This window comes from Protobothrops mucrosquamatus, unplaced genomic scaffold, assembly GCF_001527695.2.
Source record: "Protobothrops mucrosquamatus isolate PMUCROS unplaced genomic scaffold, P.Mucros_1.0 scaffold104, whole genome shotgun sequence".
NCBI lineage: Eukaryota > Metazoa > Chordata > Lepidosauria > Squamata > Viperidae > Protobothrops > Protobothrops mucrosquamatus.
This window is the reverse complement of record NW_015386477.1, coordinates 365,875-386,995: the sequence shown is the minus strand read 5'-3', so window position 1 is coordinate 386,995 and position 21,121 is coordinate 365,875. Positions and strand designations below refer to the sequence as shown.

General features: G+C 35.8%; 1 protein-coding gene across 1 annotated transcript in view; it reads left to right on the top strand.

Moving 5' to 3' along the window:
- Nucleotides 1-20,656, top strand: part of TDRP (testis development related protein) — a 30,112-nt gene extending 9,456 nt beyond the window's left edge. Inside the window, exons 2-4 of the mRNA XM_015812657.1 lie at nt 7,260-7,325; nt 19,196-19,299; nt 19,866-20,656. Coding sequence (XP_015668143.1) covers nt 7,260-7,325; nt 19,196-19,299; nt 19,866-20,211 — 516 coding nt within the window. The 3' untranslated portion in view covers nt 20,212-20,656. The remainder of the gene's footprint in view (nt 1-7,259; nt 7,326-19,195; nt 19,300-19,865) is intronic.
- Nucleotides 20,657-21,121: the final 465 nt, after the last annotated feature.

Genomic DNA, 21,121 nt, shown 5'->3' with positions numbered 1-21,121 from the left:
ATGCTGCCAGCATGAAAAGGCACTTTGCAAAATATGGTGCTTAAAATATATCTCTGAATTGATACTAATTAATAGGAAGTTTGCTAATATACTAATAAAGTATTTAATTTTTAGGGAAAAAATTCAAATTATTTAGTGTTAACTATTAGGTATGCACATGTGGGCACATATACTTTTTTATTTACTTCTATAAATAATATGGTACATTTGCAATAATTTAAGCCCAACCTTAAATACAAGTGTATGCATCCAGTAACCTGTGGAGCAGAGCATTTGGTGTCATTTATAATCCCAATATCATTGCCCTCCCTCTTTCCCAAGAAGAGAAATGGTTGCTGAAATATTTGAAACTTGGTAAGGCAGATTACGCATAATATCACTCAATTAGTCCTCAGTCATATAGGACAGATTTTCCATCATTCTGCCTTGATTATGATGCTGAGAAGTAGAATCTTATGGAACTTGGACCTTATATTAAGCATTAACAGCTTAAAGTGAAAAGTCTCAGTAATCTACCATCCAGAACTGCAGGAAACAGCATTTAGATAGAAGTGGGAACTGGCACTTCTATTCTTAATAGGCTCCCATGAGATCTATCTCTATCTGTCCCAGTTGCAATCTTACTTCAATTCTTCTGTTTTTTATAGCCAAACTGCCTGTCAATCCAAGCTCTCTGGAACATTCTTGACTGGTAGGTTATGGAGTGATTAAGTTTATCATATGCCTTGGTAAGGCCACACTTGGAATACTGCATCCAGTTCTGGTCACCACGATGTAAAAAAGATGTTGAGACTCTAGAAAGAGTACAGAGAAGAGCAACAAAGATGATTAGGGGACTGGAGGCTAAAACATATAAGGAATGGTTGCTGGAATTGGGTATGTCTAGTTTAACGAAGAGAAGGATGAGGGGGGACATGATAGCAGTGTTCCAATATCTTAGGGGCTGCCACAAAGAAGAGGGAGTCAGGCTATTCTCCAAAGCGCCTGAAGGCAGGACAGAAGCAACGGGTGGAAACTAACCAAAGAGAGAAGCAACCTAGAACTAAGGAGAAACTTCCTGACAGTTAGAACAATTAACCAGTGGAACAACCTGCCTCCAGAAGTGGTGAATGCTCCAACACTGGAAGTTTTTAAGAAGAAACTGGACAGCCATTTGTCCTAAATGGTATAGGGTTTCCTGCCTGAGCAGGAGGTTGGACTAGATGACCTCCGAGGTCCCTTCCAACTTTATCATTATTATTATTATTATGGCTCATTTTTCAATTATACAATTTGATAATGTGCAATAAATAATTTTGAACAAATATTACATTTGAATGTTGATTCTAGAAATAGAGGCATTTTGTTTATATGAATGAATTTTCTTCCTCAGTTATCTAAAACTCCAGCATCAACATAGTTAACAAAAGTGAAAACCTTTCTGCATTCATAGTTCAGCTGTTGCCTCTTTGGTCTGGGAAAGCATCTTCCTTCCCAGGAAGAAAATTGATTATAGGACTGGTATTTGCAATTAGTTCTAATGAACTTAACTTTATTGTTTTGTTTGTTCCTTTCCTAGGAAAAAGTTATTCAACTTTTAGCTGCTGTTTTTATTCTTTTATTTTATCTTTCCAGTTCTGCTGTCTCTCACAAATTTTTTTTTATCTTTATGTTGTTCTTTATGAGTCTATTTTCTTCCTTGAATCATGGTGCTAATAAAGTAGTCTGGTTACGAGACTTCCGGTTTGACATCGTGGTGTGTCGGGCGCAGGAAGACGGGGCTCTGTCTTTCACATTTGATTTTGCTCCACTTGGGACCCTAAAAAGGGTCAAAAGTCACCCCGAAGAGGTGACGAAGAAGGAGGGGACCCTCGTTGATTGGGGAGGGGTGGCAGCCCTTCCACTGGATCCGAGGAAGCCCTTCAAACCAGCAGGGGAAAGACTGGCTACGTTCGTGTGGCCAGTCAAAAGCTGCTGACAACTGAAGACAAAGCTCTAACGAGCAATTTCTGAGCAACGTGGATGGAACTGGGTGAGACTTTATCCTCTTTTTATGGCCCTAATACTACTTTCCTGGAAAAAAGAATGCCCAAAGCAAAGAATTGTCCCCGATGAGAGAGGGAAGGGAAGTTATTGCCCTGCTCCCTCAGGAAAAGAAAAGCGGCAAATTAATTGCTTTGGAGGAAAACAGAGGAACTACAAGATCAATTTGGAATGAATATAGATCTATAGCTTTGAAATTTGGGATTAAAAGTACCTTTGAGACTTTTTTTTTAGAAAAAATATTTGAAAGTGCAAAATAAGTTTGGATTTGGAAAACTGGAAGACGGTGTCAATGACATCTAGTGGAGAATTATGGTACTACAATTTATTATGTTTAAGGGAAACTTGGCTTGAAGCCCAGACTCAGATAAGACTCTTTGTTGTTCCTGGACACTTTCACTTTTGCAGACTGCAGCTGGGAAAAGGGAAAAACAAAAACTCTTGGGTTGCTTGTCTAGGTTGGGGACCCTATTGGACTATAAAACTACATACAAAAACAAAATGAGTGTTCCATACTCAGCCTTAAATGGTAAAAAATCATCTTCAAAACATGTCTCCAAAGCTCCCAGCTTGATATATCAACAGGAAAATGTTAATGAATCTCAGAAAGAAATTCTTTCCATGTTGAAATCAATCCAAGAGACAATTGTTTCATTTCAGGATGAGACTAAAAATAACACAAATGAGATAAAAGAACAATTTTCTAACCTAAACTTACAAATCTAGACAATGACTTCAAAGAAGGAACTAATAACCCAGAAAATGGAAGAAAAATTAGAAGAAACGGATCCAAAGATGGAGGACCTAAAGGAAGGAATTAACAGACAGATACAGACTAATGAAAAAATAGAAGATGCAATGATAACACCGGAAATGGAAAAGACATCGTACTTGTCAAGATTCAGAACACATTTGAGGATAAGGAAGAAGAGCTGATCGAATGGATGATAAAGCTGTTAGGAGAAATGCTGAACATTGACAAGCAAATGAAAAAAAAAACTGAAGGAGAAGGATGGAGGCTGTTTAATGAATATAAATGGGTTGAGCATTCTTCCAAAAACATTTCAACCAAATTCTTTTCCTCATTGCAAATAATATATACAAAAACGGAGGAAGAACTACTTGATGATTTAAATGTACTGACTTGGAAAGTTATTTGGCAAAGGAAGAAAGCTAGAGTAAGACTGAAGAAAATTGAGGATCTGACCTATTAGATGGGATATTATACTACTAAACAGATGTTTGAATATGGCTAAGAAAATACCGTAGATAACTGTTAGAAATAAAAGTATTATAATTAGAAGGATAGGATTTGTAACTAGATACTTTGTTATGAGATGGGAAATATGAAAATTCCAAAAGGGTTTGAATAAGGGAAGCTTTTAGTTACCCAAATATAATTTATTATGAAAAAATATAAGTGATAGAGATATTTTGAACATTGATGGGAAATTAAAATTTTAAAAAAGCGGGAAAAACAGGATATTGATTCAATAAATGGATTTTAAGTGTAAATGCAATTGAGCTATATTTTGGCTAGAAAAGATATTATAAATTGATACTATCGATATTATGTATAATACCAGAAAAATGTGATGAAGATGTCTATATTTAATTGTATATGTATTAACAGTAACAAGAATTGTATTTGCCCAGTATGGAAAAATGCATACTGCCGGAAGAAGAGAAGACCAAGGAAGCACTGGATGGCGTAGTATTGGACTAGACTGAAAAAGTTAATATGTATCACTGAATTACTAATAGATCCAGACAACACGTTGCTTATTAAGTACTTATGATTGTAAAATTAGAAAAATTAATAAAATATTTATAAAAAAACAAAGTAGTCTGGTTACCAAGCCTGTGAAACAGAAAACAAGAAGCCATATAGCATATTTCATAGACAAGATTCATGGTTAACCAGATTCTTCACAAATGTTCATTTGCCAAAAAGAGATGAGCCATATGATCTAATGCCAACACTTTTATTCAACACCAATATATATATATTGATGCCCATCTGGGCCTGTGCCAGCCAGTTGTCACTTATTCAGAAATCTTCTCTCCCTCTTCCTTCTGGTATCCCAAATCTCAGATAAAGATGAGACTTAAAATAGAGTTGTAAACCTGTCACCCACACCATTACAGAAGTGTAGGCCATGTGATCCTCATTCCTTTGGAGGGTGAAGAAAATTGTTGAAAACCTCAGGCAACCAGCTTGAAGGAATTTTATACTTTCTGTTGCTAAGTGAGACAGTTGTGAATTTTGCCCCATTTTACGACCTTTCATGCCACCATTGTTAAGTGAATCACTGCAGTTGTGAAGTTAGTACCGTAATAAGATTAAGTGAATCTGGCTTTCCCATTGACTTTGCTTGTCAGAAGGTTGCAAAAGGTGATTGCATGACCCAGGATATTGCAGCCGTCATAAATATGAACTAGTTGCCAAGCATCCAAATTTTGATCACATGACCATGGGGATGCTGCAGCGATCATAAGTGAACAACAGCCATAAGTCACTTTTTTCAGTGCCATTATAACTTTGAATGGTCACTAAATGAACTCTTGTAAGCCAAGGACTGCCTATGTACAATAGTGCTTTTTTATATTTCTATCTTACATTCTTCAATTATCGCAAAGCCCACAAATACAAACCACTTCACAGTTCCGTTCATAAAACAATTATCTATCTGGCTATCTGTCATTTTTCTACACCACCCATCTCACCTAAGGGACCCTGAGCAGTTTATTTCCTTTAATCTTATACAGGAAACCACATACTCTGAAACTATAACAAAAGAATGAATGTGCAAGTATTTTTTTAATATTCTTTGATTTATATCTTTTGACTTGGTAATTATGAAGATTTGAAAAAAAAATGGGTTGAAAACTAATTTATCTTGTTTGAAAGATCTTAGCTATAGTGGTTATCAATAGCACCTTTTTTCTCTGATATACAGATAAGTACATTAATGTTGTAAGCTAGTTTTTCAAAAATGTGAATTGTTGCTGTCTGGCTAGATATCAGTCATAAAATCTCCAATGCTACTTAATAAATTTGAAAATAGCATGCAATTGATAGTAATGAAACCTACACAATGCCAGAAAAAAGGACATCAAATTTTTGAGATAATTGAGCAATTGTTAATTCCTTTAATTTTATTATCAATTCTTGAAACCTTTATACATTGCCCATCTTGTACCAAACTCTGGGTGGCTCACTTTATGTTTTGAATGACACATCTATTAGGGGGATGGAACAAATTACTGCAATGGGCATACAACATTTGTCATTTGTAAACTTAAAATAACTAAAATGACCAAGGACAGTGATGTGGTTTGGTAATATTCCCACCTATCTTGACAAATTGTTGCCATTATTGTGGTTGTTGTGGAAGAGACAGGGCTGGTAACAGCTGGGAATGAGCTGTTGTGTCATGATCCTAAGGTTGGTAAGAGTAGAAATGGGTAGCCTTCTGCCCATCATGAGAAGCAAGGCAATATTAGGAATTCTTATCTGGACAGGAAAAAGCAAGCTCTGACAGGAAGAGCTTTTCACAGCAACTACTGATCCCTGGGAAAGATTATATGTGAACATGATTTTGATTATTTGTCAGTAACATTCTAAATCTCCAAAAAAGAAACAGAAACAAAAAGAAAAAGAAAGGAAAAGAATGTGTGAACATACAGAAATAATGGTTATATTTTTAAAAAAATAAAAATAAAAATGGTGAAACAAAGATTGAAAAAATTACATTAAAAAGCATTCTGGTAGCTCTCTTCTCTTCTTCCTTCCCCTTTCTTCCCTAGTTGCAAATTGCTACTTGAATACTTTTATACTATATTTTGGACATCTATGATTATTGTTTGTTCCTATTTGGATCATTTTCATAATTTTTTTAAAAAAAAAACTCATCCTTTTTCTTCAGAAACTATATTCCAAGCATCTTAGCTTGCCTTGCTGTGTGATAAGCTATTCAGTATATGAGGGAGCCGTTCCTGCTTCAATTTGTTTAAACTTTTGCTGTGGGATTTTTTTTCCATTGCCTCCTTATTCAATTTTAGTTTACCAATTCTGTTTGTCTTTTCCAATGTTGTGCCAGATTGATTCTTATCATTATTCTTCATTAAGCAATTCTAGTAGTGTCTTCAATCTACTTCTTGAGTACAGCTACGTTGCATTGGCATATATGTTCAAATCTTTCTTACTGTAATTGTACTTAAAGTAAAAAATCATTGATGTAATTATTTCAAATAGGACTTTATTGCATCCTGTCAAGTAAAGTCCTAAATATTTTACTGGATCTTTTATTATCTCACAGCCAGTCTCTTTTTTACACTTTCTTCTTTTTAAGTTAAGGACCTTGTTGTTATCTTTCTTTTCTTTGATTTTATATTCAGAAAAGCAACCAAATCTTTTATTACTTTCATCAACTATAGAATTTTGTGCTTATAATCATATTGTAGTAATTTTTAGTATTACATCAAGTGCATAGCATTTCATATTATACTGTGTTTCTTGAATGTTCATTCCAATTATCTATTATCTTTTCATATCTTGTGGTCATGACTTCCAGAGCAGTCACAAAAAGTAAAGGGGATAATGGACAGCCTTGTCTTGTACCTTTGCTAATTGAAAAGCCTACGGAAAGTATTTCATCTTTGCTGCTTGCCATGGCTACGCGTTCTCCACACGTTTCAAATTCTTTTCCAGGATTAATTCTGTTTAAGACCTCTAGTAAAAGCAACCCATTCCAAATTGTCAGAGGCTTTTTCCAAATCTAGAAGTATTACTATTGCCTTCTTTTTCCATAATGTTAATGAATTCTAGGGCATTTATGATAACTCTGTTATTTTTCATCTTTCTTTCTGGAATGTAATCTCTCTGGTATATTCTGTATGTATTCTTTCTGGTATGCCTTTCTTCATATGTTCAGCTAGTACAGTAGTAAATATTTGTAATCAAAATTCAGTGAAGAATTTGGTTTATATTGCTAAGTTTATTTGGGTGCTTCTATTCTTTGTTCAAGTGGCATATTCTTATGTATGTTTTATGTTTTGCCATGGAAAGTATAGATCTGTTTTTAATAAAACAATAGAGGAAACTAAATGGACCAAGTACATTATTTATATGCCAGTAGTATCTTTATTCAATATTAACAATTCTTGTTATTTCTTATTCATCACAAACATTTGTTAAACTCTCTTAAAAATTATAGTTATTTATTCTTTTTTAGACTAAGAACAAGGATTCATGTCTTCAGGATGAAGTAACATCTTCTGTTTCACAACTCGCAACAAAGGTTTGTTTATTTTTGAGATGTGAATTTAAACTTTATTTTGGATTTCCCCTATTGGGGATGTTTCAAGTACAGTACTATTTGTTCAAGCAAGATTCCTTTGTTATGACTGTACAAGATGATTTATTATATTCTATTAACCTTTATATTCTTACTATTGCATTATTAGATATATTTTGCTTGTGTTTCATAAAATAAAACATGTCAGTTTTGTTGTTTAAAATATAAATTATCGCAGCCTTTTTCTTTTTTCTTGTGACACCACAGGATCACAAACATCTGACTGGTTTATCAAAAGAACTGTGGTTTAATACACAACATGAAACAACATCAGGGAGCATACAGAATACAAGGTAGTCAGTTATGGTCAAACGGTTCAAGTGAGCTAAAGATTCCAACTGCCATTCCCCTCAGACACAGTCTCTTAAAGGGATACTACCCCCAAAATACTCTGCTGACCTATTCTCCAAACATCACTTCTGCCGGTCAGCTACTAAATTATAATTACCTTGACACTCCTCCCATTTAGAGCTGAACGACTGCTAGTCCGAACGCCTTTACCCAATTTTGATACTTGTCTGAACTCAAAGTCTTCGTTAATATATCAGCCAAATTATTTTCAGAGGGACAATGCATTAACTCTATTAGTATATTCTTTACTGACTCTCTTACATGGCAATTCATTATTTTGTAACACCTTTTTATATACCCACTTACATTCCACGGCCTTTTTTCTTTCTGGTAATCTCACGGGCGAGAACACTTGATGCACATCCATAGATTCCATTTCCCTATCCATGGTTTCTTTCCATTTTTCTCATTCTGTTTTCGGTAAGGACATCATTTCTTGGTAATTGCAAGGTTCATAATGCAGACTACATACTCTAATCTCACTTGTATCTGTCAGGAGGTACTCCTTTATTAATTCGTTCCAACCTCCTTGGTAACACCTGTTCCTGTGCTTCTGTGTCTTCATTTTTCATGTCAGGTCTCCTTTATGTTTACAGTTTCTGACCTGCTACCTATTTTCTCTGATGATGGGTCTTCTGTAGCTTCTCCTCCCTGAGATCTATTACTATGTGACGGAATAAACGCTTCTGTGTTGGCATGTACCCTATCCCAATTACTATGTTCTGCAAAGCTGGCAGAACGTGAAATCACAACTTTCTGAGTTCCATCAGTAAACCTATATCCCTTGGATCCTGGCTCATATCCTATAAACCTCAGTTTTTTGGTTTTTTCTGTTCCTTCCTTCTAGTGCTCTTAGGATTATGGACCCAGGCATAACTACCAAAAGTTCTTAGGTGAGCCAATGAGGGTTTCTTGCCGTATAACAAAAAATATGGAGTTTCGTTCACAGCAGAACTCCATAATCTATTTATTAAATAGTTAGCTGTTTTTATGGCTTCTCCTCAGTACCCTCTACCAATGCCTGCATCTGCAAGTAGTGAGTCCTTCATGGTCTGTAATACACCATTTCTCCTTTCAGCTACTCCATTTTCAGTGGGTGTATATGAGTTTGTTTGTCTGTGTCTAATACCTAGACTCCTAAGCCAATGTTGAAAATTGTCGGACATAAATTCTGCTCCCCTATCTGTCTGCACTTGGCATACTTTACGCCATATCTGCGTTCCACAATTACCAGAACATACCTTGCTCCTCCAATAAATGGTGCCATAGGACCTATTAAGTCAGTGTGTACTAATTGTAAAACTTTGTTTGTCTTTCTTACTTACAGGATAAACCCTAGATTTTGACTCCTTACACATGGCACAATCTAGGTATGCATCACAGTTCTTCACTTTCAGTCCTTCTGCTATTTCTGGCATTTTCTGTAACACTCTAAAGCTGGCATGACCTAATCTCCTATGCATTAGATGCACACAGTTATCATATGTGGGTGTGTTTTTCAGAATACGTGCACAAACATCCTTCTGTTCTCCTAATATGTATAAACCATTCTGTCCAATATCCCATGCACAAATCCTCCCATCTTTCTTGATAGTATATTGTCCTCTAGCAAACATTACTTCATATCCCTTGCTATCTAGACATGCAACACTTAGTAAATTATGGTATATGTTTGTCACATATAACAACTTTTTCAATGTTACCCCTAGTTCAGGTACATAGACATATCCTTCCCCTTTAACTGCTGACCGTTGTCCATTAGCCAGGCTGACAAAATCCTGGTTAGTTGGTCTTAAACTAATAAATGCATGTGGGTTTGCTGCAATATGCTGGCTTGCCCCACTGTCTAGTAGCCACTTGGTGAGCGTGTTTTTCTTCGTTGCTGCCAGAATAAATAATGTCCCATCTTTGGTTGGTTGCATAGTTCTATATCCTTGTCTTGCTGTACCTCTGTTTTTCCTCTTTGGACAGCGTCTTTGGAGATGTTCTGTAGAACCACATGCCTAGCAACGTTTTACAGTGCAAACGGTCTCAGCTCCTCTTTTTTGTTTCTCTGATGTTGCTGTCATAGGTCTGGTTTGGGCATTTTCTCCTCCCTTTCCTCGGTGCCTATCCAACCATTTCTGTTCTTCTTCCAGTAACCGGCCAGTTAAATATCTCCTGGTTAAATCCTGTTCATTCATGGATTCTAAACTTGTTACTAGAACGTCCCATGAATTGTCCAATGAACTGAGCACCACATATACTTTGTGTGCCTCAGTAAAGATCATTCCTCTTTCTTCTAATTCTAGGAATGTTTTTCTCATGTCCTGCAAATGCTTAGACATGCTCTCTCCCTGTTTAAGTTGTACTTTATACAGTCTCCTTGTCAACATTACTTTGCTGCCTGTAGTCTCTCTCACATACACACTGCGCAAAGCCTCCCAGCACTCTTTTGCAGATTGGAGACCTCTTACATGTATCAATTGGTTATCCTCCAAACTCAGGATAATGTTACCTAACGCCTTCTCATTTTTCTTTGGTCCCCTTCATCCAGTTCTATTGGAGAATTAGTAACTATTATCCACAGCTCCTCTCTTCTTAGATACATTTCCATTTTTAAACTCCAGGAGAGATAGTTCATTTCATTCAGCCGGGATACCGCAAAGCCTCCTCCCATAACACTGACAGAGGCCATTTTTTGACTTCTACCTTGTATAGCCACAAACCATACTCAAAAACACAATGCCCAGTTCCTCTGACTCTGGTCAGGTTCTCACTTGTTTTCTCTTGGCTTTCCTTCACTCTGGGCTTTCCTTCACTCTGGGCTTTTCTTCAAACTGGGCCCATAACCTGTGTTTTAAAATATAAATTATCACAGTCTTTTTCTTTTTTCTTCTTGTGACAACACAGAATCACAAACATCTGAGAGTGGTTTATCAAAATAACTGTGGTTTAATATACAACATGAAACAACAACATTCAGAGAGAGCATACAGAATACAAGGCAGTCAGTTATGTACAAACCTTTCAAGTGAGCTAAAGATTCCAACTGCCATTCCCCTCAGACACAATCTCTTAAAGGGATACTACCCCCAAAATACTCTGCTGACCTATTCTCCAAACATCACTTCTGCCGGTCAGCTACTAAATTATAATTAACTTGACAAGTTTATGTTCTTTATAATAGGAGATTGTGTGTGACACTTTCAACTCTACTTTCTGTTTGTTTGCAGGGTCTAAATTTTAATATTATATAACCAATTTTTCTTCTAGATACAGATTTCTTATGGGCAAATTTAGGTGTTTAATCAGTTTAGCATATGGCAGCATTTAGTTGATCTTAACTGTTCTCTGAATCTAAGCAAGGTCAGATCCAGTTGGTACTTATCTTCTTTACTACCCCCTCTTATTGTGATGATGATGATGACGACGACGACGACGACGATGACTGTTGCTTTGCATGTACACTGAGAGCTTCTGCACCAGAGACAAATTCCTTGTGTGTCTAATCACACTTGGCCAAATAAAATATTCTATTCCTATTCCATTCTTATTCCATTCCATTCTATTCTATTCCTGTTCTAATGGGAGACCACCTGCTAATTCCAGAGCTGTTGAATAGATTGGGAGAGTAAAAAAAATCTGGAAGAAGGCAGTAGTGAACTTATTCTATAACAAATACCGCAATGAAAATTGCATGGATCAAGTCACCAAGACTCAAAGTCAGCTTTACATTTCTTTGTGTAAGAACTAGTCCTTAAACCTGCTTTTCAAACTTTCTATATATTAATATTTTGACGGTTAAAAACCTAAAACTAGAAAATAGATCATGACTCACAGTATTAAAGAAAATAGAGTCCTATTTTAATAATGCAATAAGGAAATCTGTCCAAGTAATCCTTGGATAGGCCTTTTTGATTTTATTCTGTAAATAATTTTTCTGGGCTATTGCAGAACTTAATCCCCCATTTTTCAAAGTTTATTGTAGCAATTGTCTTAAAAGCAATCACTTCTTGGGCACTTTATTTTTGAAGACTTGAAAGCTTGCAATTATCACCTTGTTGTAATGCAACTGTAATGGATGACTTCTGTCCCACTTGCATTGAATGATTCCTTGCAAGAAGTTATAATTGTCAAATTGACTGCATCAGAGCCAGCAGATGATGTTATGCTGGATAGCTACAATTAAGTTGTTTCAATAAATATTAACATCACAATTCTTCACTGCCAGAAAACATACAACTATGCACCATACCTGGTTTGATCATGAATGCCAAGATGCTAGGAGGTCTCTGAGTCAGTATTTAAGCATATTTCTAACTGTATAAAGGAAACCCTGGTTTTTGCTCAATATCTGACTTTCAGAAATCCAAAAGCATAATAAACAGTTAAGCCATGACAAAAAAGAAAAGCTATAAGAGAATCCTGGCAACGTCTGATTGTGCCAATCCATATATAGCAGAGTTCCCCAACCTTTCCAGCTTTGTGACCGGCGGTTGGGGGGGGGGAGGGATTGTTTCTGTGTGAGCTGCTGGCAAGCATACACATGTGTGCTGTTCCATTTGTATGAGCAGTGGGGACGTCCGCCCGCTGCTTGCACAAGTAGGGATGTGTGTGTATGCATGTTTGCCCATTGCTTCTGTGCCTGGTTCCAAATAACTCCTAGCCCAGTAATAGGCTGCAGCCTGGGGGTTGGGGACCCCTGATGTATAGAACCCTACTGTTTTTTGGGAGTGAATCTAGTGAAGGCTAGCATTCGGAGGGTGGGGAAGTAAATATGGGTGTTTGCTAGTGTTTTCCCCTCTGGAGGAAAGGGGAAAACACTAGCAAAGGCCAGCATTCTGAGCATTCCAGAACAATGGCTTTCTCTAGCATTTTTGCCAGATTTGAAGTCCATCCCATGGCACGCTGGAGGAACAGACACCTCAAATCTGATGAAAATGCTAGCAAATGCCACTGTTCTAGTGATTGTTCCCTCCAGTGGGGCAGGGAGAGAGCCGAGGCTTCCAAAGCATGGTGGGAGACCTAGTCCTTCTTCCTGCCATCCCATGCAGGGGAGGCCTGGGTCCTCTCCCCAGTATTCCACTTAATGACCTGCACGGTCTCTTAAAGACTGCTATTGGGAGAGCAAGGATTGTGGTCTTTAAACAAAGAAATCATGGTGTCTTGCTTAATGACTGCTTCATTCAGCAACTCAGATTATGTGCTCAATTGTGGTTTTAAGTGGAAGACTACCTATACTGTAAACTTTAAAAACTCTTCAGTAGAGAAATGTCTGCTGCTTTTGATATTTAGAATTTATGAAGATGCAAGACTGAAAATCAAGTGTAGCAATCAAGGGCATGTCACTAAAGTAATAACTAAGGAAATGAGTTAGACAAATGTGTATTGACTGCAGTTTTATTTAATACATAAATTCTTGGGGCTTCCTCTAAAGAAGCACACTTTCATTCTTCTAAACAGGTCCATAGACGTATCAGTATATTTTTCCACACTGTTGATGCAGCAATTTTACCTGTGGCTCCAGTCAGCCTTAAGAGAGCTTTGCAACCACTCCATATTGCAATAGGAAGGAATTAATTTTAAATTTTGCCCAGACAAAATCATCGCCTTCTCTAAATATGTAACAAATCTTTAGCAGTTGGGTGGACACATTATTGACTGTGGAGTCCTTGGTACACTCTGGACTTGGTTGTTTCCTTGCAGATGTTTCATTACCCAGCCAGGTTAGATCATCAGTGATAGTGAGTATTGGGTTTGCTTCTTGTTTATATATAGTAGCTTGCCTTGCCAGTGTTGGGGTTTGGTTTTCTCCTTGACAGCGGAATGGGACATCTCGCTACGGCCAACTCATCCCAGCCAGCTCACTACAGCCAACTCACCATGGCCAACTTGCCTCAAACCAACTCACCACAGAACAATTTGCCATGGCTAACTCACCATGGGACAATTCACCACAGGACAGTTCAACAATTCCATTTAATTATTTAAAATAATTAAAACATTTTTAATTTTTGTCATTCGTATTTCATTTTATTCCTCCTTTGGTATCCTTTCTTTAATGATTCTATTCCACCATTTATTCAATATTAGTGTAACTCTTGTCCTGTGGGAAGTTGTCCTGTGACAAGTTGGCCATGGTAAGTTGTCCCTCGGTGAGTTGATCATGGCGAGTTCGCCATAAGTTGGCTGAGTGAGTTATCATAGACCCCCTTGATACTTCCTTGACTAGAAATGCAAGTCTGTTGAAAAGCAACCCATACTAACCAAGTGCTTCATTACCAAAATAATATCCCAACTCCCACAAGAGAAGCTGTGTAAGATTATTATTCAGATGAGTACCAACATATTGCAGCAACCCAGAACACCAGAAAAAGGAAATAGGCCACTTATATAGCATCTGCTGACGAATACCCACGCAACTTTATCAAAAAGTGCCTGATCACTCAAGCCACTACAGCCCAACCATGAAGGATAACACTGCCATACTTCAGAAATAGTCTATAGATTATTACAACCACATGGCATCACTGCAGCACACAAACCAACCAAAGCTCTCAAAAGTATCTCATTTAAACAAAAAGACCCCATAGTCCAAGAAATAAAAACAGGCCTCATCTACAACATACTGTGTAAGGACTAGAACAGCCATTTGTGGGACAACAGCAGTAGACTATTGGAGCACATCCATGAAAAAATTTAAAGCACTCAGAAGGCATGATGAAAACTCCTTAATCTCCCAGCACATGGACAGACTTGAACATAGTTTCAGCTGGGTAATTGAGCATCCCAGATCAAGCTAAATCCAAAAAGATTTAGGGAATTGCTGGAAACTTGGCATTCAGACAAATCAGCCATCAGTAGCTACAGATAAATCACATTTGCACATCATTCCAAAAAGGCAATAAAAAAGCTAAGAAGGAAACCAAAAGATAACAACATATCCACTCCAGCAACCAACACCCAGATAAACAATGAAGGAAAAAAAAAACCTAATCAAGGAACCAAGGAGAAACCACACCACCACCAACACTGTACATAAGCAAACTCCACACTCTGTACCACTGATGATGATGAGAGAGAGCCTATGCTTACATTATGGATTCTAATGTAAGCCACCTGAAGTCACCGGATGTGAGTTGGGTGACTATATAAATTTGTTTAATAAATACATAAAATAATAGCAACAATGATGCACTGGAAGATCTGCAAAAAATACAATTCCCTGCAAGCACGAACTGGTGGGACCATAAAATGAAGAAAGTCATAGAAAATGAAGAAGCTAAAGTACTCTGGGACTCTAGAATTCAAACTGGTAGGCACTTAACAATTGTCGGTAAGAAAGACAAAAAAGTCTGGATAGTGGATGTGGCAGTACCTGGAGACAGAATAGACGAGAAAGACTGGAAAAGATAGCAAAACACGAAGACCTGCAAATAGAAATAGAACAACTGGCAAAAGAAAGCCAGTAGAAATAGGTGCCTTGGGTGCAATCCCAAAACAACTGAAGCACCACTTGAATACCATCGTCATTGACAAATTCACCATCAGTCAATTGCAAAAGGCACCTGTACTCAGAACAGATTTCATCCTGCACCAATACCTCTAAAACCTATCAAAGATCAATATCTGCCTATCCCAGATCTTTGGGAAGGACTTGATATGTAGATAAAAATCCTATCTGGATATCTGGCTGACTGTGCGACGAACCATAATAATAACATGATTAATGATGATATTGTAAATGGTTGATATTTAGTATGTGAATAAAATATTTCATAATAGGATCCAGCTGGTTAAGAATCATGAATTTATTGATTTCATTATCCATCTTTGAATATAGAGACAGTGATCTAATGATGGCTGAACATAATGATAACATACTGTGGCTATATATTGAATTACAATATGCCATGTAATATAACATCAGTGAACTTAAAAAGCTTTTTAAAAAATGTTTGAATCAATGCAGATATTAGATTTTATAATTTTAAAACAAGTCGCTAAGCATGTCATACAGGTTAAGATAAATAGTTACATTTAGATTTTAATAAAAGCTTATCTTTTCATTTTTCTTTTTCCAAAGATATCCTAGGCAATCTTACAGAATTAAACCAAGAAATTAAAGTCATACTATCCTGTGTACAATAAATCTATTATCATTAGCAATAATATACAACTAGTACAGGTGGTTCTCGACTTACGACCACTCTTGTATCTGGACTCTCCATCACTAAATGAAGCAGTTGTTAAGTGAGTCATGCCCAAATCTTACATCATTTTTTGCTGGGCTCGTTAAGCAAATCACTGCGATCGTTAATGAATCAGATGGTTGCTTCCTCCATTGATGTTTGTTGGAAGCTAGCTTGGAAGGTTGCAAATAGCAGTCACATGACCCTGGGACACTGCAACCATCATAAATGCAAAGTGTCCAAATGTTGATCATGTGATCAGGAGGATGCTGTGAGGGTCATCAGTGCAAGGATCACTTGTAAGTCACTTTTTTCAGCACTTTTATAACTTCAGTCACTAAATGAATGAGTTGTGAGTTGAGGACTACCCACGTAATTTTCCTTTCCACTATGGAGTTTGTGTCTTTTTTGCTGTTCTTAAGTTGTCATTAATACAATGAGCAGGGTTTTTTTAATCCTAGGAAGTGCTTTTGAACACTTCCCTTTGAAAGCCTTTTTTTCCTTATCAAATCATGCAGGTTTTTTTTCATGTTTCCAGTATATACATTGAGACAATTATCCATTGTTTAGTAATCATGCTGTAGATATATTCGGTAAAGATTTCCCTATCCAGTCATGTCGGCTTTAAGGCATGGTGCTCATCTCTTGGCTGAGGGAACCAACATTTTCCAAAGACAACTTCCATAGTTATGTGGCCAGTATGGCTATATGCCAAAGGCGCACAGAATGCTCTTACCTTCCCACTGGAGTGCTACCTATTTAATCACATTTGCATGCTTTCGAACTGCTAGGTGGAGAAGGAACAAGAACTCACCCCCCCATGCGGTGCTTGGGTCTTGAACCCGTGCTGTCAGCTTTCCAATTGACAAGTTCAGCATCTTTAACCGCTGAGCCATTATGTTTTAAAATGATAAAAAATAATAAACATTCGTTTATGAACTTTGAATTAAAATTCCTCTGCATATAATTTATTACTACCCTTACCACTTTATTTTATTATTCTTTTTAGTATAATAAACTGAATGACCATTGCATTTATTTCACTCACAAATATACACCTTTACTTTTTTACTTCTGAGACTGTATAAATTTCATAAAAGAATGAATTTTCCTTTATTATCCTTGAAAGATAATATTTTTCTTTAAACATTTTCATATTTGAAGATTAGTGGTCCTAATTAAATTATGATTACTTCTTAGCAGAGTTTTTTCCCCTTAAACTTGTGAATTTATTCAGTACAGCATAGATAAATAGTGATAGAAATATAAGAGTTCAATTATGTGCAGTTTAAATTACAATATATAATCAGTTCATTATTTATGGAGGGTCAACCATTAATTCAGCGTCATACCTTCTATATATAAAAGAATGAATATAAAGTCACTATTTTAGCTAAGATCTGCAGTAATGATAACGAGTATTAAATAATTTATTATGTAATTTAAAATATTTAAATATTGTCAAAAAGTAAGCCAAGGGTTTTTTTTTAAAAGAAAAAAAAGATTATGTAAAATTATATATTTTCATGCCAGATTTTTTTCTGACAAAATCTATTACTTCCTTGATAAAACCATTAACTTACTATAACAAACTAGAAATATTTTGATATACAATTATGCTATATTTTGTCTCATGGTGCATTTTAAAGAGTATTATGAAAAGTGATTGCTTAAATAACAGGAATTTCATTGAAGTCATAAAATGTATTATTCTCCCCCCCCCCCAAAAAAAATGCATAACAAACTAAGGGGAAATTGTTTTAACATTCCAGGAAGAGGCCCAATTTAAAACTTTCCTTTGATATATAGTACATCCTGCAATAGAATTTTTGAACATTTCCTAAAACAAAAGTTACTACCAGACAAGACTGATTTAATTCTGCTGCGAAATTACTTTCCTACATGTATTTGTTCATCAGAAACATCACTAAAACAGTGGCACACAAATATTTAATATACGCAGTATTATTATATATTATAATAGAGTGAGGACTCAATGTGATTTAGTGATTTCACTCCTCCCCTCCCCAAAGAGACCAGAGAAACAGGAAAAGCAAGGGAAAATGGAATGGGATGGTTCAAAGTTTGTTTATTTTAGTTTTTTAAATGCCATGTTCTAATGTTTTACCTGAGATTCTTTTTATCACATTCAGTTAAAAATTTCTTCCTAGCCAAATAATATACCATTTAGATTTAGTGTAGGAAGCCAGCAACCTGGAAGTTCTCTTTATAAAGTCACAGTGCACCAACATTTAAAAAATTTGTGCAAAACCCATTATAATCAGCAGATTTTTAAAACTAACTAAGAAATAAAAATGGATTTTCTGCTATATTTCAGGAAGGCCGAGTGAAGCATAGCTGGATTCTTTTATAATAAAATAGTATGGTTCTGACGTGATATGATGAACTGATTTCATATTTCAGACAAGAACAAGGATCATTTATTTCTTTATATTTTTTACACTGCTGAATTTCACCTGATTCTGGGCAATTCACAACAATATGACAGCAACAGTTTTAAAAGATGCTGAAATCTACCACAACATGGGGTGAAAAGTTTCTGATTCTAATCCGGGTGAATAAATTACTGTAAGCAAGACCAGGTTTAAAATCACTCCGAGATGGTTATTTGTAATACGTATTTGTTTTATTTATAGATCTAAGCAGGTGTTTTTCTCTAAAGCACAAATTTAACATTCATATCTAATTCTTGAGCAGTATAGGTTAAAAAGTTTACAAAGTTACTATGCAATATTTAGATTAACAACTAAAGCATTGTTATTGTTTTCTGGACCATATAAATATTAAAGCAGATTAGGAACCCTAATACAGTAATTTTTTTAAAAAGTGGTAAAAATGTCATGACATTTTGGCACTGTAAAGTTTTTTTAAAAAAAATATTTTAATTTGCAAAAATATATTTGGAGGTCAGTGAACATTGTGTACAGGTAATATCTTTGCAAACAGCAGACTGCCAATCTCCACTTTAGACAACAAAAGCATTGGGCTGAATCTGAATCTAATGTTTTTGTAAAGCCAAAAAAAATTAGCACAGAAATCTTTTAGGAAATTTAAGGGTTTATTACTATTAATGCCTTATTACATTACATTTGCTTTAAAACAAGTTGCAACTAGAATACAATAGAAATTTCAAATTATATTAAACTTATGAAAGAAAATATACTTTAACTGTTTAACCTTTTCTGCAGTGTTGCCATATTTCATAGATTTTAGGAAATATTTTCATAGAAAAATATTTATAAATATTTTTATTATATTCCTTATTAGGTTCAAGGTGCAGGCTTTCGGGGTTGGAAAGAAGTAACCTCCATATTTAATAAAGATGATGAACAACAATTATTAACAGGATGCAGATCTCCAAAATCTAAAGGGTATGTATATAATGGAGTGCAAAATGATACTAAATGTAAGAAGCTGTCTTATAATAAGTTTACTCAAATTATTAAAGCTAGAATCAAGGCAATACATCGGAAAAAGTAACAAAGATTCCAGAAAATTAGACAACATACAGTTAAATTCTGTACTGTTTTTCATAACAAAACATTCTCTTTAAAGATTTACTTTGAATAGGAGCTGTGGTTGTTATAGATGACTTGTGGGGAAAAACTGGCATTATTCCCAATGATACAGCTAGAGCTGCCAATTCATAGAAATCAAAGGACTCGCAAGTTAATTAAATTTTTACTATTCTGGTTAATCTTATATTCACCCTTTTTGCCTTTAGCTATTTTTTAAAAGCTAGAGATATAAAAATAAATGCTTAAATGAGCTGAAGATAGTCAGTGAGTGAAATATGAACAATAAGAGGAAGATATTGGAAAAACCATCCTAAGCATCATCTTTCATCCAATGATAAAACAATGTGCATCTACTCCCAGACAATTAAATATTTTCCTTTTTCACATGCTTTCCAAATAAACTATTTATTATTATCCAGAACAAATGTGAAACTTAAAGAAGATTTGAAATCAGAAAAGAAAGGTGGATTTTGGGACAGCTTGGTGATAAAACAGAACATCCATTCCAGGAAGCCCGATGAGATTGAAGGGTGGGAACCTCCCCAGATTCCTGCCAGCGACCACCTCAATGATGCAGAAAATACTCTAAGTGACTCTTCATCTTGGTCAGGCTGGGAAGATGAAACCAAAGGCTCAACAAAGTACACAAACCTGGCAAGCTCAGGGAATAGTTCAAGGTGGAGCATTAAGTCAGCTGGAAGGTTGGTCAGCATTAGGCGACAAAGCAAAGGTAACCTTACTGATAACTGGGAAGAACTAGAATGATATAAAGGATTAGTTATGACAAAGTGGAGCATTTCGGCTTCAGTGTATTCCATGTTTTTCTGCAAGAATAGCCAGTCTGAATCTGGGATGCGTGGGTGCATGCATTTCTAGAATACATCTAGAATACTATGAACTTGTTCCACAAGCGCTAGCACCAACCAGAATAGTTGGATCCACCCAGTCCACAGGAAAAAGTGAAAGTTTTGTTCTGCATGCATCTGCAAAAGATGTGGAATGTTCTAAATATTGTTTTAAGTTAGATGAGTTATGTACGTACTTAAACCAAATCAAAACACTGCATCTTTTTACAGAACTGCATTATTCAAATTCTTTAATAGTTGACTCATTGGTTTCTTAGACCTCACTGAACGAAGTTCAACACCAACTTTGTGCCTACAATTTCCACATTCACACTGTCTGTCATCTTGAGTTGCTCTTTAAAAACTGAAATGATTATATACACTGGTTGAATATTGAACGCGTTAATGTAAGATTTAGATTTCTTGAACTTCAGGTAAATTTTTTGAATGCTTTCCCTGTTTTGTGAAAATGCTGGTTTGCAGCTGATACCTCATTGTTCCGGCTTTATATTGCTTTCTTGTTCTTAAGATGGACATTTTGACCTATCAAAATTCTGCATTTTTCTAAAATACCAAATCAAAACACCAATGTTTTTCTTCTGTTGCAAACATGCCACAGATGCATGTTTGCAACAGAAGAAAAACTGTTTCTGCATATTAATGATTCTGCATATTGTGGTGTTGAACTACTATCATTCAGCTAAAGCAGAAGTGCAATCATCCCGAATCATATACTGCAAACACAACTCAGATGTCAGCCTAAGCACAAATTCTATCCTTACAAAAGTAGCTGGGTATAGTTTGACTCCACTTTGTAGCAAAAATAGAAG